The 18,889-nt window shown below is 43.3% G+C and overlaps 1 protein-coding gene across 1 annotated transcript in view; it reads left to right on the top strand.

Moving 5' to 3' along the window:
• The window catches only part of LOC126194758 (protein numb), a 252,370-nt gene that overhangs the window by 69,872 nt on the left and 163,609 nt on the right, over positions 1–18,889 (top strand). Inside the window, exon 2 of the mRNA XM_049933040.1 lies at positions 7,877–7,999. Coding sequence (XP_049788997.1) covers positions 7,895–7,999 — 105 coding nt within the window. The 5' untranslated portion in view covers positions 7,877–7,894. The remainder of the gene's footprint in view (positions 1–7,876; positions 8,000–18,889) is intronic.

Below are 18,889 nucleotides of genomic sequence, written 5' to 3'. Positions count from 1 at the left end.
TCATGTTTTACGTCCACAATATCGAGACAACAGCGTACATTGAAAATAGCCGTTTTAAAACGGCTGCCTACGCCTATAGACAATTCATATTGGAATGACGGCATCAAATTCCGAAAGATGGTGTGTACCATTCTCGGGTTATGTATCCTGCCAATTTGAAAAATACGGTTTCAAGAAAAAACGCGTTTAAAGATGTGGGTTACATTTTTGTAGTTAAATTTAACAGACCCCGAACAGCAGCCCCAAGACCGTAGAGCAATCCTTCCAGATCCGAAAGGAGGTTCTCCTCCATCTTCTTGGCGTCCATGGTGGTTCTGCGAGCCGCTTCGCCAGATTTTATCATCCGCTGCTGTGGTCGCTTGATACGCTTTTTCGCGGCTTGTTGGCAGAAGTTGTAATAATAGACTGATCCGATCCTAGGTTTGAGCACGTTCATAATTTCCATAATGCCTGTTAGGCTGTCGTTGACATTACGTGCTGTTACACTGGCCGCGGTGTCGACTATTTTTTTCCCGCTGTAAGTGGTTTATGGAGACATTTTTTCACAAATAGTCGTTTAACTAGATGAGAGAGTTTCTGACGAAATTGGGGTGAGCACTATAATAAACTACACGTCCCAGAGAACATTTTAATTTTTTAGTTTTCGAAGAGGACTTAACCCGTAAGCTGCCGAGCGTATTTCATAACGTCACTAGTCGCGCTGGGTGTTCCTGACTCCCCATACAAAAGTGGCTGTAATGACGGAATTGTGCAGCATATCGTTGATATAAATATATTTGCTGAATAAATGGCTCTTCAGAATGTTACCATGTTTGGTTGCATATTTTTAGATTAACGAAGTATCAGATTACCGTTTTTGAAACACATACAGTATTTCCCATTTTCTTACGACTTTGAAATGATTTATTTGTGGTATTATTCGTTCTGTACTACAGATTACCCATACCTAAACTTTTCTTCTGGCAACTCGTACAAAAGTTATACGAATTTAGTCACTGCCACTGGCTGCAACAGGTACGTTATTATAAGACTTTTCACATGCATTCTTCATATGGCTTAGACACACAGCTCTCAGACATGGTTCATAATGCGATTTAATTTTTATGACTTTATTCCGAGGACAAAGTATGTGGCGTCTTGGTTTAGATATCCTTTGTTCAGAAGGTGCTACATTCTTGCTGCCCTCGATTCCTGCCGTTTTAGCAGCTTTCTCCCTGACTTGTTTAGGCATGGAGTGTGTGGCTGCTCTCTTGCGCACTATCGGGTTTTACTAATGCTTTTTCCACTAAACGTAAAGACATTTTTCGGGAAATCCTCTCATTTTTGTTACTTGCATTTATGATGAAGGCTCAGTCATTCGGAAAAACAGGGCAGGTGGCGAGCGTCTGGTTTTTCTTCCGGTTGAATAAGTAGCGCACATGCCATCTTTTGTGTCTACTCCTGATTTTTGTCGTATTGTACATAATTTCTGGTTTCTTTTTACCCACAGTATGTACCAATGACATCGCCATGATGAACAGATGAAATGAGGATAACGTTACTTGTTTTGTTTGGCACATAGGAAACCATGGTACTACCCTTCCTGAATCGAAAAAGACTGCTTTTTAAATCACGACCCCTCATGCAAACCAACTCTGTAGGTAGTTCCCTCTTATTCTTTCTAAGAGTTCCTGCTACCTGAAGTTTCTTCAGGAGTTCTTCAGCCAGTGGGACGGAACAAACACAGTTGTGAAGTGTCACATTTCTTCCTGTCCCTTCGATAGGCCGTACAATTCTATTTACTACACCCTTAGGTGAATTTGACAATTTGCATCCTTAAAGTATGTCGTGTTCTTGCAGCGCACAAGATCTTCGATCCATATTTTGCTGAACTGCTTGGTATATGCTGACGGAAACAGCATTTGCCTCGAAATGCAACCAATTGTTCATCCACCTTCGTATTTTCAGACACAGTTTATTGTCACTGTTCCACAGAAATACAGTAATTCAAACAGTTCTCTGAATGCAGCTAGGCGATGAAGCTTTCTTCGCTGTGGTCTGTCTGTCCCGAATATCATCGAATCTCAAGACAGAGCAACAAAAAACGAAAGCGCCACAAACTCATTCTTGTATGAAATATTGCCATTCCAAAACCATTCTTATCCCATAAAGTCTTTCAGATTTTGGTGTCCTGTTCGGTAATAGCTTGGCAATATCAGTAGACCAAGAAGAGGTTTGATTTCCGCCTCATCGGCTGATTTGGCATCACAGTGTCTTGTGAAATTAGATGCAATTTGCTGTATGTAAATGCTGGTGCGCGATCTAATCGTTATAATAATTACATCATTCATGACTATGGAGAAACAGTCCACAGCACTTTTTGCAGCTTTTGCGACAGCTTTCATTCCAGGGAGGTGAATTAAAAGATCTACACGTCGAGTTTCAATGTTGCGACTGGGACAGTTTTTCATCTACCTGGTAACCTTATCCTTTTCAACAAAGAAATCATGATTGCTTTATCTGCTATGCTTACTTATGGTTCCAGGTTGTCTTCATACTCCGTTTCCGTGTGGCTATGATGTCAGAGAACACAACTATTTCCTCGCCTTCAATAAGATTCATATAATGTTGGTCGCGAGGCGAGCCGTTGGGAACCACTGCTGGCCTCGCTTATGTCAAACTTAACTCGTGTATAAGTTGCTTTACTTGCCCAAAAAGCCTACTAGGCCAGGAGTTGTATTTCGCTCCCACTTTCCCGCAACACTTTAAGTAAATCTAAGTCTTGCACTCTCCTGTCGTTGTGCTGTTTTTATTAAGTGTTCGTTAAATTTCATGCCGCTTTATAGTATTGTCCCCAGACGTGACGATGTGACGGTCCATGTAGTTGACCCCTCCCCCACAGTCGTAGCCGGATACTATACTGGGTACACTGCTTAAGCCAGTGTCGTGTACGTGCATAAGGGTTGGCACGCTAATATTAGTGACTGTGTCCTCGACTGCACTGGTTGAGAGCAGTGCGCGTCTTAGTCCCGTGAATGTGCGATAGAGGTAGCAGAATCGCCGCAGAGTCCATCTCCGTTACTAGTTCTCTAAATGTACACGACTGGTTTTTGCAAGAACAACCTTCTTTAAGTTGGCTGAGCAGCCTCTTTAAAATTCCACATGGGCTGCACCAAGGGTCTCAAAACATTTTGGCCTAAGGGCAATACTGACTCTTCCATTAATCCCAAGGGCCAAGTTTCTTTGAGGCCTGAAACCCTAGTACTGCTCGGAACTAATCGGTACAGTTCAGAAATCGTAACGATTACCATGCTGCCAATCTTTGGAGCTCACAGTGAGTGGCAATGCAGCAGTCATTACAGAATGAACCGCTTATTGCTTGACCTTGCAGCTATAGTCATAATTTCAGTTCATATACATTGCTGCAAATAAATACCACTCGTGAAGGTCATTGTAACGTGTTTTCACGAAACCTTCTTTCTTTCGTTCGTCATTCGCATCACAGCAAGTGGTCAGATCGTAGTGCAAGCTATTTAATAGTAGCAGCAGTGCACAATATCTTCCCACTGCAACCTGAAACAGAAAATGTAGTGGAACTAGGGTGCTTTCTGACTACAGTTTCGTAATGAAGTGTTAAACAGTGAGTAATTAATTGAATTAAAACTGCCTTAAAGATAAATCCAGTGCAATTCTTTACTCACAAGCCTTGCTCGTACTACTGTTACTTGGCATATTTTGATTTCTAGTTACATCCGATTTGTGTAAATATGCTAAATAAACGGAAGATGCAGCGCAGGAACTTAGAGCAATGAGGACATAAATATTTCTTGATTGAGTCGAATAGCAAGGCAATGTATATAATTCGCAATGAAACTATATCGGTTCTGAAAGAATAAAATGTAAAATGTCATTATGAGACCAAACATTCTCAAAGTTATTCCGTATTTACGGGAATGCAACGGTTAGAAACATAGGCGTCTGTGAAAGGTGGTTTGAAATCTCGGCAGATGTTTAAGAAAGTAAATGCTGAATAAGAAGCAGCAAATCGTCTAGTTTCCGCGTGGATCACTCATTAGCAAAGCTTGGAGAACTATTTCCTGAAAGAAGCATCAGTTGAAGAAATGTTTTCAGAAAAAGCTAATTTGTTTAAAAACATCAAATGTGTCAGCAAACACTGTGGCATGACGAGTAAAAGATAGTGCTGAAAATATACCACAGTTGTCTGAAAAAACTCGACACTTCAAGAGTGGTTCTCTTTGGTTCTGGATGAGTCAATAGAGGTTCCAGATACTGCACAGGTGTTAATTTTTATTCGAGGAATAAATAAAAATGAAGTGTATGAGTTTTTATTCGAGGGATAAACTAAAATAATCAAGTGTATGAAGAGCTTCTTGGCGTTCATAGCATTCAGGACATGGTCATTGGTGGAGAAATTTTTAAAGACATAGAAAATACTGTTCAGAAAAACAGTCTTCAGTGGGATAGCTTTTGATGTGTCAGAACTGATCGTGGCAAAAATATGTGCGGAGAAAATAAAGGTTTCCCGCTCTCGTGCCAAAGACAATAGAAAACGACAGTGAATCAAAACCATTAATCGTACACTGCATCATTCATATACAGCTTCAAGCACACAAAAAATGTATCACGCATTTTAATACATGCCAAAAATTCAGTCGGCAATTAGGAACACCATTTCCGTTAGATTCCGCAATTGAAACGTCGATTGCTTTAAAAATAAATTTTGAGAAAAAACATTCAGTAGCTAAAATGGCATAAATCAGTGTTTATTGTTGACAACCAATTTCTACAGATGTAACTCATCTTATTGTCTTAAAGAAATTTGTTAAAAATGTTTCCAGTGCGAATTAGTACCTCATGCCATGTTGTCATTATGGTGTATGAAATACAGCACATTATCTACAGATTTGTTGAGAATAAAATCATTTCCACCATATTTGCAGCGTATATTTCGTCTAAGGTGGATTAACGATGTGTGTAGCATAACGTGAACACAAACAGGTGTACAAATGTGCGTTTCAGTGTATATTGTGCATTATAATGATTATCAAGCCTCTGTCAATACTACGTACCCGAACATCCCAAAGTGCACAAAGTGCTTTTTAACTGTAGATTTATTGTCGACAAAACTGAGTGTAATGTGCTGTATTTTATCCACCATGGTGACAACATGACATGAGGTACTAAGAATGGATCATGCTCTATAACAAAAATGTTTTTCGGGGACCAAAGTTTATTCCTGTGCTTCAAAATTTCTCGAAAAAGAGACTTAGCATTGTCGTTAATTACATCCATAGCGTGCATGGACATCTTGAATGAATTCGTGTTAGTTAACGACGACAAATCAAAATGTAAGTCATAAACATATACTGCGAGGAAAAAGGTTACCATGCGTGGGATCTTGCAACATCGCTGCAGAGAATCGTAACAAGGTTGCGGAAGCCCGAGCAGTGGTACCGGTGGCATCAACTGCGACGCGAGGCGCATTGCGATTGGTGTAGCAGACTGATTTCTGGGCGGTAGTTTATAGGAGAACGCGTGACTTAGTGTTCATTTATAATAGCCATGGAGACAGAGCCAGGCCAGAAGGTGGTTTCTGAAATGTTCATGAAAGACTGAAAAAAATTACAATAAACACACTCTTTATGCGAAACACCGTTCGTTAAGCGAGTCAGTTTCTTGCATTTTCTTCTATTCATTATGCAAATAACTTGTTATGAGAGGCACTCGATAAGCAAGGTTCGACTACAATTAAAAAAAAATTACGGCGGGCCGGATGTCATGCATGTCTGACGCGTTACCGCGGGCAGGATTGATGATGACCTGGAAGCGGTGTTGGCCCGCCGGACGTAATTTGAAGACCCCTGCAGTACTCTTTTGTTACTATGCGGACCGCGGGTCTCAGAATTCCTGTTGTCTACTTTGACTTCCTGATGACGCCAGCGCTGGTGCACTAAAATGGAATTATTGTACGCGGTTGCCTTTAAAGACGAACCGTACTTTACTCTTACTCCTCTAGCATTCGCCTTACTGCAACTGATTTCGTAAAGTCGTCCCGTTTCTTATTGTTACTTCGCAGTGTTATCTGTCGGTGTTTGGAAGATGTTAAAGCTTCAAAAACTTGCCGGTGAACTTTTAATCGGACGCTCTCGTGTTCTCCCTCTTCCGTGTGGGAATTATACTGCATTTATCCGAATTTAGAGAGTCATATTAAACACGCGATGTGTTCGTGCCTGTTGAACATTCTCCGTTTGGGTGCTGGGTTCAGTTTGTCGAAGAATCGTCGGGCCAGTCACGCATTTTTGGAAGTAATCACTATGCCTCGGCGATTGTCGACATTATGTTGGGGTCGAAAGGCCTCCCAGAAACCTAAGGAAGATGAAACCTTTTTGTTCAGCTGCATCTACTGTTCGCGAAATAACGAATGTAAAAACAGGAAGCTGTTTTCCATTTAGTTATTGGTTCTAAGAAACAGCTTATTTTCCTGTGGTGTGTTCATAATGTTAGCAACTGATCGGACACAGGGATTTTGTCAGCAATACTGCGCATCATGTCTTGTGCCCGTGTTATGACCGAGTTGGACCGAAGAGGTGGCTAATATATATATATCACCCCTTGTTTGACAAAAGTGTCATGCGAGTGAAAAATACATGTCATGCTAATAGAAGCATTTCATTTCCAAGTTTCCACTAAATTCAGAATGGAAACGATGAACTCGCGAGAAGAATAGGTATTAGTTCGCAGATCAAATATTCACGTAGATAGCATGTTTGGCCCCACAGGTAAAAGCTTCCTTCTGTTGGATTCACCCCGGACATATAAAGCAGAACAACGAAAAGCAGAACAACGAAAAATATTTGTTGCTTGTACTTCTTGCTTGGTAATTGATCGTATTACTGTTTTGCCCACTATGTCGCGGAAATGATTTGCGCACTATGTCGCGGAAATTAACAAAACACCTCTAAGTAGAACAAAAATAATTTTCCAGAATGAACGAAGGTTTATACATAAAAGCACCTCTTTATACATAGTGGAGGTGTGTGTGTGTGTGTGTGTGTGTGTGTGTGTGTGTGTGTGTGTGTGTGTGTGTTGGCTTAAGTTTCCTTTCGTTTTGTTAAAGAATCTAAGGTAGATTAGTTACATGTTGTACGTCTCGGGGACGTGACTTTGACAAGTCTTCCAGCGGGCAGATGCCATGGGTTCTTTTTGTTGCTGAAGAACTCGGTAACAACATGCTTGAGTTCAGAATAGGAATCGAAGATCAGTTTTGGAATGTCGGCTCCTAAAATAACATTTTCTTTCAGTTTTGCTTCCTACAGATGTGTAAACTCGCGAGATACTTGCAGCAGTCTCCATCTTATTATCGCTAGATGCATGTCACTGTGTAGAGGCTGTAATATTTTTTTTATTTCCCATTCCACGAGGTCCCTCCGCAAAAACAAGGAATAGCCACGTAGCATGCCGCAGTAGTTGCTATGTCTACAAGCGGAACCCACTCAAATCGACATTTTAGCTTATTATTATTAGTTGAAATAACATACGAAATTTTCATTATTATAGTCACTAAGAGACAATTTTTTAAAAGTATTGAGCGTTCATTGTAAATAATGAATGATACACCTTGGTGTTGTGTTGTTAGGATTCAGCACAGTGAAAACCACAAAAATAAGCCACTTTCACTAAAGTTTTCCGTTGGCGTGTGTAACAAGAAGAGATGAGGTAATACGCTGTTAAAGTGGTGACAATGCTAGTTGACACGGCCGGGAAAAGCCTTGATCTATCATTCTAGCCGACAGACAGCGTTGTGTACTGGAGGGTGGCGGCCCGGGTATTGTTGTGAATGGTTGTGGTGAGTTGACGAGCGGCGGTGTGGTTGCAGCGTGACGTCGGCCGTCAAATGGGGCAGGGTGCCTCGTCGCATCAGCCGCTGGAGAGGGGCCGTGGGACGGCCAACGCTGCCAATGGCGTCCCCACAAGGAGCAAGTCCTTCCGCCGCAGCAAGGTGAGTACCGGGCATTCGTACTCTACTAAAGAACTGCCAAGAGTTCCTCCAACTAATGGACGGCGCAGTCACACGCAGGCCACTTACAGGATGTGGTTGCTGCCTCTAGTGCTCAGATACTACCCAGTTGTTTCAGCCGTCGAGATCCAGCAGCTTCCAGGCAGAGCGCGAGTGCTTCTTCAGTGTGCCACGACCCATAACACAGATAAAATGATCAATTAAATTACATTCTTCACCGCTTTATTAAGAAACAGAAACGAGGTATGGTCGTGGTTACAGAAGTTGGCTTAAGCGAAGATTGGGCACTTACAAGGGGATTTCAATTTGTTCCGTTTTTAACATATTTGTTCTTCGCACTGGTCTTAATTGGAAAGGAAAAGCCTCATTCTGAGGTCAGCGGAATGCAGATGGAGCTCATCGAGGCCGCGATAGAAATCAGCAGCTGGTTGCCGGTCAACTTTCAGGTGTGTAGTTAACCAACGGAGTCGAAGAGCGTTCCTCTTTCGGAAAACAGCCAGGGGATTTCCTTGCCTTTTCGGTTTACATTTGTTGCTAGAGAACAATACGATAGACAGCAATGAGAAAATGTAAACACTTCGTGAGATAGGTTGAAACCTGTCGTCCTAGCAAGCGATAACGCACAGTAGGTGAAGCCCTGGAACCGTATCAGGGACGAGCGATAATCAAATTAGTGCAATCTTGGATGTGTTTTATTTCAATAGCCTTCTGCCAAGTTATTTTCCAGAACTAGTTTACCTGATAAAATGTTCCACCTCAAAAATCGCGCTCTTGACAAGGTGTTAAATTCTTCGTCTCTTCCATTAAGATTGAGGGTTGGAACTTTAATAGTACCAACTATTTATTTACAGCTCGTACAAAATAGATAAGTGTTTCAAAGCTTTACTGACCTTCAAAGTAGTCGCGAGCATTGTGTATAACTCGTTGCCAGCGATGTGGAAGCCCTAGGATACTCTTAGCAGTACCAGTTGTGTTGACAGTTCAAGCTGCGTGGTCTATTGCCTGACGAATTTTTAGCATTTCTGAAGCTAATGCCGTGAAGTGTTTCATTCTGTTTAGAAATCGAGTTGAACTTACGAGGGATTAAGTCAGGGGAGTGCAGTACGTGGTATAGCACTTCAGTCAAACAAATCAATAACAGCTTGCACTGTACGTGCTTGAGCATTGCCCTGCAAAATGATGGTCAGGTCCCGCAGAAAGTGTCATCACTTTTATCTCTATGCTGTTCATTTTTGGAATACAACCTATGACCTGAGTGCTGTACCACGTACTGCACTCCCCTGACTCAAGCCCTTGTAAGTTCACCTCGATTTCTAAACTGAAGGAAACACTTCACGGCATTAGCTTTAGAACTGCTACAAATTCATCGGGCAATAGACCGCGCCGCTCGAACTGTCAACACAACTGGCACTGCTAAGAGCATCATACGACTTCCACATCGCTGGCAACGGGTTATACACAATGCTGGTGACTATTTTGAATGTCAGTAAAACTTTGAAACAGGTATCTATTTTGTACGAGGTGTAAATAAATAGTTGCCACTATTAAAGTTCCAACCCTCCCATTACCGTTCTGCGATCTACGAGGGTTGCAAAGTAGTCACCAGCGTTGTGTAGAATCAGATGCCAGCGATGTAGAAGACGCAGTATACCGTCAGCAGAGCCTGTACTGTTGATTGTGCGAATTGAGCGGTCTACTGCCTGTCGAATCTCTGAAACAGTTCTGAAGCGAATGCCACGAAGTGGTTCCTTCATCTTCGAATCAAATCAAAGACTCAAGGGCTTGAGTCCGGGGAGTACGGTGGATGGTATAGTACTTCCCCAGTCCCATCGTGCGAACAGGGCAGCCACAGCTTGTGCTGTATGCGCCCGCGCATTCTCGTGCAATGCCGATTCCCAGCACGCCTGTTGAAGACCTTGATGACACTGTCGTGCTGTACGATCTCTGGCACATTCAATCTGATTCAACTCTGTTGTTCCTGTTTCGAAAACATAGTGACACCGTCACGTTAGACGGCTCGCTCACAAGTGGCTGTTTCCCTCGATTGTGCGCACGCCGGTGACGTGGGACAGGCGAATCCATTTGCTCGGAGGTAAGAAAGGTATGTCTACAACATAGGCTATCAGCGACAATAGTAGATTCCATTGCATAGTGTTTCCACAGCAGTGTTGCCACTATTTAAGTTCCAACCTACGTATTCACCCTAGATAACACTGTGGACGGTTAATATGTAGTGATTCTCGCCCGCCCGGCCGAAGTGGCCGAGCGGTTCTAGGCGCTACAGCCTGGAACCGCGCGACCGCTACGGCCGCAGGTTCGAATCCTGCCTCGGGCATGGATGTGTGTGATGTCCTTAGGTTAGTTAGGTTTAAGTAGTTCTAAGTTCTAGGGGACTGATGACCTCCGCTGTTAAGTCCCATAGTGCTCAGAGCCATTTGAACCATTTTTGATTCTCGCCCACTCAGACTGTGAAGTAATGTAGGTGAAGTTAACAATCAAAGGTTGGTCAAACATGGTAATGAGGTGCTTTCATACATTACCTGCGTTAGGATCTGTAATGGCTGAGCGCTTCAGAGCGAACTCGCAAAATATCATGCTATTGTGTAGGTAGAGACTTCAACTGCCAGCTGTAGAATAGTGGTGCCAGCGACAGGGATTGTTGTGACTTTGTTCTGAATGTCTTGTCTGAGAATTACTTCGAGTAAATGGTGAACCAACATATGGAGGCAATTTCTTAGACCGTTTGATAACTTACTAATAATTAACGCAGAGGACTGCGTCTGTTCCCATTTGGCTGGGATATTATCAGCAACCACTAGCCTTAGAATGATTATTACGAAAGATAAAAAAAAATATTTTTGCGAACAAGTTGCAAATTTGCAGAGTTCCTGAATAATCAACACCAAATATTCAGCTCTGACGACGAACATGTCGCGCAGAAAACGGATACGCGTTACACAAATATGTGGCGAAAGGACTCATCGTGATTAAAGAGTCGTGTGTAGTTGCTACGAAAGCACAGAACTTCATCGCAGATTTAAGTGAAATCAATCTAATTGACAAATAGAAGCTGAACGAAGCTGAAATGAGCGTAAGGAGAACAATGCTAGAAGCGTGCAATGAATTCGAAAGTAAGATTTTGCTAACCAATCTAACTAAAAATCGTCACACACTAGCAACATAATATATTACTTGCACATTATGTTAGAATGCATTTTCTGCACCTCTCCGTAGTACATTAATCGTGGAAAGCAGAAGTTACCAGCTTATAGCATGAAACTAGATGTGTTCAAAATGCCCTCTGTCAGCACCGATACACTCGTCAATCCACCATCGCACTGAATCCCGCCTGCGCTGACGTATCCCTGTAGTATTGCATCCTTCCACCATACAGGCATAAGCTACCGCCAAGTAAATGTGTGGTGGATTTAACTCAGGAGAAAGTCGAGGCCAGAAAATAATTCCACCTCTTCGGTATCCCTCTGATATTTACACAGTTGATGCTACGTGTAAGCCTATGAAGTGAGCCGCGTGCCAGTATAACTTCGCTTAACCACACGTAACCCCAGAGGGCTCTTTGAACATTTGACGTAAGAAGAGTTTCATTTGCAGTGACGGCACTTCTGGTTTCTGTGTGATTCCCATTATCAGTGAACTATGAAAAGTTGTAAAAAACAAGCTCTAGCACTAAAACACAGCGTTTGCGAACTCATGTCCGTATGACTTACTTTCTTCTTCTACGTGTGAGAAACGTGTTCAGGAAAATTGGACTTGTGTGTACAGAAAGGGCGATTCAAAAAAATGATTCAAATGGCTCTGAGCACTATGGGACTCAACTGTTGTGGTCATAAGTCCCCTAGAACTTAGAACTACTTAAACCTAACTAACCTAAGGACAGCACACAACACCCAGCCATCACGAGGCAGAGAAAATCCCTGACCCCGCCGGGAATCGAACCCGGGAACCCGGGTGTGGGAAGCGAGAACGCTACCGCACGACCACGAGATGCGGGCAAGGGCGATTCATAAAGTACCTCTGGATATACAGAAGACGTAGCGCTAAAACTACCAGACACACAGGAAATAGACACATGTAAGTCTCCATATTTTTAACTCGCATTACAGATGCTCAATACGGTATTCAAACTTGCGCCATATACGTCCAAAAGAGTCATGGCCGGTATCAGAAGCTGCACAGACTAGGTCCTAAGCCTAACTACACACATCGAAGTCGGATTTCAGAAAAAAAACAACTCTACATCTTTAGTCTTTGTCGACTTGTCTGTCACTTACGATATCGCGTGGAAAAGAGAGCTCTTATACCGTAAGCTGGTCAGTCATCCACGCCAAACCACATTAAGACTAATCGATTACTTGCTCTCAGACAGGCGCTTATGAGTAGTGCAGAGTAATCTCATAAGCAAAGGAAATAAAATAATGGACTACCCCGTGGGTCAGTATTATCCACTACACTTCTAAATTTTTATATTTCTGACATACCTGAAACCACGTAAAGCACTTTTGATATGCAGTCTATCTAGCACTTGCGGGTCAGCACAAAGTGTTCAGAAGTGCTAGTTTAGATGTACTTTTATCACTCTGATGATCAGCAAAATACATAAATATTTCATCGTTTGGAGACTTCTACCCAGTTTTTCTACAACCGAAATCAGCAGTTTCCACTTAAACAACAAAGCGTCGTATTGTAAACTGGAGGTCTGTAACGACGACAAAATGCTTCCCTACCAAAGTCACCCAAATTATCTTGGAATGACTCTTGATAGGATGCTATCTTTCAGGAAGCGTCTAGCAAAACTTCTTGGAAATCATTCACCGTAAAAACCTTATCTATAAACTTCAATATTAACTGAAGAGCAAACCTGGGAGACCCAAACCACTTTTTCTTGTCCACAGGATCAAGCTGTGACTGGATAAGGATACTGGAGCAGTTTTTAATGTGTTATCTGTATTTATGTCTGTTTAGGTATCTTTTATGTGTTCTTGACTGTACTACAGTATGTTATGCGCTGTGCTATACGGCAAATAAAGCCGGCCGCGGTGGCCGTGCGGTTCTAGGCGCTGCAGTCCGGAACCGCGGGACTGCAACGGTCGCAGGTTCGAATCCTGCCTCGGGCATGGCTGTGTGTGATGTCCTTAGGTTAGTTAGGTTTAAGTAGTTCTAAGTTCTAGGGGACTGATGACCTAAGATATTAAGTCCCATAGTGCTCAGAGCCATTTGAACCATTTTTGAACGGTAAATAAATAAATAAATAAATAATCAGTGACCCCATTAATAATGCGTCCTTGCAGCTCTTACAAATTAAGTGGCAGTGGAGGTAGGAACACACGACTTCTAACTTAAAGCCGTAAGAAGAATCACATGGAGTTAAATTATGTAACCGTGTGGGTCACTGAAGAAGAAAATCCAATCCAATGATAAGGCATTTTGACATTGATGTAAAAAAAGAAAGTTTGAAATAATGTGATGAAGCCCCGTCGTATTGCAAAATGAAGTCTACACTGTCTTGCTGGTATTATGGCATCAAAATACACTCCTGGAAATTGAAATAAGAACACCGTGAATTCATTGTCCCAGGAAGGGGAAACTTTGACACATTCCTGGGGTCAGATACATCACATGATCACACTGACAGAACCACAGGCACATAGACACAGGCAACAGAGCATGCACAATGTCGGCACTAGTACAGTGTATATCCACCTTTCGCAGCAATGCAGGCTGCTATTCTCCCATGGAGACGATCGTAGAGATGCTGGATGTAGTCCTGTGGAACGGCTTGCCATGCCATTTCCACCTGGCGCCTCAGTTGGACCAGCGTTCGTGCTGGACGTGCAGACCGCGTGAGACGACGCTTCATCCAGTCCCAAACATGCTCAATGGGGGACAGATCCGGAGATCTTGCTGGCCAGGGTAGTTGACTTACACCTTCTAGAGCACGTTGGGTGGCACGGGATACATGCGGACGTGCATTGTCCTGTTGGAACAGCAAGTTCCCTTGCCGGTCTAGGAATGGTAGAACGATGGGTTCGATGACGGTTTGGATGTACCGTGCACTATTCAGTGTCCCCTCGACGATCACCAGTGGTGTACGGCCAGTGTAGGAGATCGCTCCCCACACCATGATGCCGGGTGTTGGCCCTGTGTGCCTCGGTCGTATGCAGTCCTGATTGTGGCGCTCACCTGCACGGCGCCAAACACGCATACGACCATCATTGGCACCAAGGCAGAAGCGACTCTCATCGCTGAAGACGACACGTCTCCATTCGTCCCTCCATTCACGCCTGTCGCGACACCACTGGAGGCGGGCTGCACGATGTTGGGGCGTGAGCGGAAGACGGCCTAACGGTGTGCGGGACCGTAGCCCAGCTTCATGGAGACGGTTGCGAATGGTCCTCGCCGATACCCCAGGAGCAACTGTCCCTAATTTGCTGGGAAGTGGCGGTGCGGTCCCCTACGGCACTGCGTAGGATCCTACGGTCTTGGCGTGCATCCGTGCGTCGCTGCGGTCCGGTCCCAGGTCGACGGGCACGTGCACCTTCCGCCGACCACTGGCGACAACATCGATGTACTGTGGAGACCTCACGCCCCACGTGTTGAGCAATTCGGCGGTACGTCCACCCGACCTCCCGCATGCCCACTATACGCCCTCGCTCAAAGTTCGTCAACTGCAGATACGGTTCACGTCCACGCTGTCGCGGCATGCTACCAGTGTTAAAGACTGCGATGGAGCTCCGTATGCCACGGAAAACTGGCTGACACTGACGGCGGCGGTGCACAAATGCTGCGCAGCTAGCGCCATTCGACGGCCAACACCGCGGTTCCTGGTGTGTCCGCTGTGCCGTGCGTGTGATCATTGCTTGTACAGCCCTCTCGCAGTGTCCGGAGCAAGTATGGTGGGTCTGACACACCGGTGTCAATGTGTTCTTTTTTCCATTTCCAGGAGTGTATATACCCTGGGTGGTTTTAATTGAACTTTGAACTGACGGTGTTTAGAGTGCTGCAGTGCGGGTTGTATACATATCAGCACGCTGTCGGTAGGCATGTTCATTAATAGATGCGCTCGCGGAACCTGCCACCAGATGAAAATATGGCGCCTTAAGCAGTCAGAATATTTCCTGCTTTGACGTCAGTATATGGCCTTTTGTGAAGTGACTTGTTGTAAACGGTTAAGAGGGTTGAAGTTTTCCATACAAAATCACGCAATGGCTATTGAGAAGAAAGACCCTGCACTGCCTGTAAAGTTGTTTTTATCAAAAGGGCAGCAATTGAAGCGTTGCATTACGTGAATGTCGGCGACAGAAACAGGTGCGAAGAGGCTCCATGTCAGTAAATTGGGTAAAGAATATGATCAAGAACTTTGAAGAAACATGCGAATTAGGCTATGCATCATGGTGAGGGAGTCGGCTCCATTCCCGCGGCGGTTGTTGATGAAGTAGCTGCATCTATACCCGACCATGCAGCACGTGCCTCAAATTCTGCAGCTGGTACTCGAGCTGCGTCACAAGAATTGTCTCACCCGTGGTTATCAGTTCAAAAGATTTTGCGCCGCATGTTACACAGGTGTCCTACAAGAGTCAGAATGTGCAGCAAATGAACCCCAAAGATAGTGACTTTGCCCTTCGTTCTTTGGCATTCATGGAAATGGATGACATGGCGGCGGTAAATATTATTTCGATGGATGAGGCACATTTTACTCTGCACGGTGATTTCAATGCACAGAACTGCCTCATATGAGGTTCTACTCTGCCATTTGTTGTGCAGGAACTTCCACTGGACCCAGCTTATGTGACTGTGTGATGTGGTTTCACAAGCTTCTTCGTTCTCGGTCCATTTTTCTTCGATGAGATGACACGTTGCAGGCCTGTTGTTAGAACCTCCTTCCTCTCCCGCGTCACATGATTCCAGCTTTAACAATGCAGCTGTGTCTACACCGCCATTTTCATGCAAGATGCGGTGACACCACATGTCGCTTGCCGGATGAAAGCTTTGCCTCGAGAAACCCTCGGTAACGACCGCGTCATCTCTATAGTATGATTAGAATTACTTGATAGTTGACTTACTGCTTTGGAGTTGGTTTTCTCCGATCGGAGCGCTGACGTCACGGCCGAACCGTTCGCCGTTGCCAAACTCTAACAACAGTGTTAGTTTACTTTCAGTTCCTTGTCCGGATTTCTGCTTGGTGTGTATAAATCCCGAATCCTCGGTCTGAGCCCCTTATTGCGTATTTCATGACATATAACACACACACACACACACACACACACACACACACACACACACACACTGGTGCTAACTAAATTCACGTGTTTCATAAAAGCACTAATCAATACTGGATCCTTCCGCACAAGACATGACTCAGCGTCATTTATACAGCTATTATAATCATAGAGATAGCCTTACTTTCGGTAAGCTTCGCACGACGTTACGTGAAGCCATATTTGGGAATTTTAATTCATTTAGTTAGTTTAAATGTGATTTTTTTTATTTCTAATACTTCGCCGCGCCATTTTCATCATCTTATTGACTTTTTTTTTTATTTGCTCTTGATTTTTCCTAACATTCGTTCATTTGCAGTCTGCTTGTGTCGCGCGTAATCTGCAACCAAGTGCCAACTAGGGCTGCTCATCGCTTGGTTACCCGGCATCCCACGAAGCCAGTGTGATGACAAGTTTTACGTAACTAGATATTACAGTTTGTTTTACCGCTAAAACTGAAATTCTGCTGCGGAAAACGGCTATGCAAACAAACATATTATGAAACGTTTCTGTCATCAGTTTGCTCGTAGAAGTGAGCCTTAAATGCCGTGAACGAAGCGATCGCGATTGTAGTTCTACCGAAGATTGTTGATCGTCGTTTTCTCGGATATACTGCATATCACGAGTTGACGTCAGATTAGGACATGAATTTAAATTCAGGGCTACAAAACGAGTCGTCTGTCACAGTTGAGTCATTCATCAGCTGAAATCAGCTGTCGTCCGTGCATCTCATTTCCGTGATGGCTCGCGGCGGCCGCTTCCAACAGTGCTCCGCGAAACACGGTTGGCTTTGGGAGAGGGTTGGGGGGGAGATGTGGGGTATAAGTTTAAGTTCGTTTTGCAAACAGGAAAAATAATAACGTAGACATTGGCGGGAGAAATGTTTGCTGCACTAGTAACGTTGTAATAAAATACCCTGTACAACACATTTCGAACTCTATCAGAAAATGGAATTTTTTTAAATTGAATACAGATCTACAAGGTTGTGCACAAATAACTCTGTGTGTGTGTGTGTGTGTGTGTGTGTGTGTGTGTGTGTGTGTGTGTGTGCGCGCGCGCAGACTTTGAGGAAATCCTCTGAGACTAGTTCCTCCACCTTAATGCTGCCAGCACAAAAAAAAAGTGTGTGGTGGTGGGGGGTCCGTTTTTCAGCTTAGCTCTGGAAGACTTCGATCGGTTTTAACCAATCGAGGTCTGGAACAGTTTCAACCAAAATTGGCTTGTGGTTTAAAAGACTACTACCGTCCTGTGGGGTGGGGACATTAAAACGATGACATGTAAAAGCAATCAACAAAAAACTGTACACAGATTTGTCTCCACCCCTATCGAATAGGAGATTGGGATACGCAATTAACACCAGTTAATCTTTCTCTGCCGATTTACGTTCTTCTTCTTCTTCTTCTTCTTCTTCTTTAAAAAAATCTGTAAATGTTTTCGCTGAAGTTTCTCTTCTATTCTTCCGTCCAGCTTCTCATGCTTACGGTTCTCGATTTTTCTGAAAGATTATTTATTTGTCAGACTGATGATTCTCGGCTAATGTTTTGAGTTCAAGCGGAGTGAATAGTTTTATGATATTATATTACAGTGCTGCAAAACAGTCAATATTTTCTTTACTCGTTTTGCTTTTGTTATTTTTATTAAATGTATTTATTTTATATTAATTACGCTGTAAATAATTGAAATGTTTTCACACTTCACTATAAACTGGATTTAAACTATAAGATTAAAGAGCTTCGTTACCTGGGACGGGCCTAGTGTTCGTAACGGAGCCTTTTGGCGTCGTGTGCTACCTGTTTTAGTCCCTCTATATACTACTCACTAGAGTGTGTGCTCTTATTTCTTAGTAATCCTTATTTTATCTTTGTTTTCTGGATGTATTTCGAAGGTCGCATGAGTACTTGAAGCTTTTCTTACGCATTTTCTCCACCAGAAGATACCTAGAATCTGAAAGTGGGGAAAAAAAAATTGACAATGCCGTGATAAAGAAAAATCCTGCACTGTTCAGAAGTACGAACATACGCAGATACAAAAAGGCTTTTGCAAATCAGAACGAAAGCATGGCACATAGGATAAGGGAAACAGCGGTTATGCACCGCCTTTGGTTGAATTTGTAAATACAGGTGGTCCATTGATCGTGACCGGGCCAAATATCTCACGAAATAAGCGTCAAACGAAAAAACTAAAAAGAACGAAACTTGTCTAGGTTGAAGGGGGAAACCAGATGGCACTATGGTTGGCCCGCTAGATGGCGCTGCCATAGGTCAAACGGATATCAACTGCGTTTTTTGAAAATAGGAACCCCCATTTTTATTACATATTCGTGTAGTACGTAAAGAAATATGAATGTTTTAGTTGGACCACTTTTATCGCTTTGTGATAGATTGCGCTGTAATAGTCACCAACATATGGCTCACAATTTTAGACGAACAGTTGGTAACAGGTAGGTTTTCTAAATTAAAATGCAGAACGTGGGTACGTTTGAACATTTTATTTCGGTTGTTCCAATGTGATACATGTACCTTTCTGAACTTCTCATTGCTGTTACAGCGTGATTACCTGTAAATACCACATTAATGCAATACATGCTCAAAATGAT

The sequence above is a fragment of the Schistocerca nitens genome, chromosome 7, assembly GCF_023898315.1.
Source record: "Schistocerca nitens isolate TAMUIC-IGC-003100 chromosome 7, iqSchNite1.1, whole genome shotgun sequence".
NCBI lineage: Eukaryota > Metazoa > Arthropoda > Insecta > Orthoptera > Acrididae > Schistocerca > Schistocerca nitens.
The sequence above is the reverse complement of the archived record's forward strand: the minus strand, read 5'-3'. Positions and strand labels throughout refer to the sequence as shown.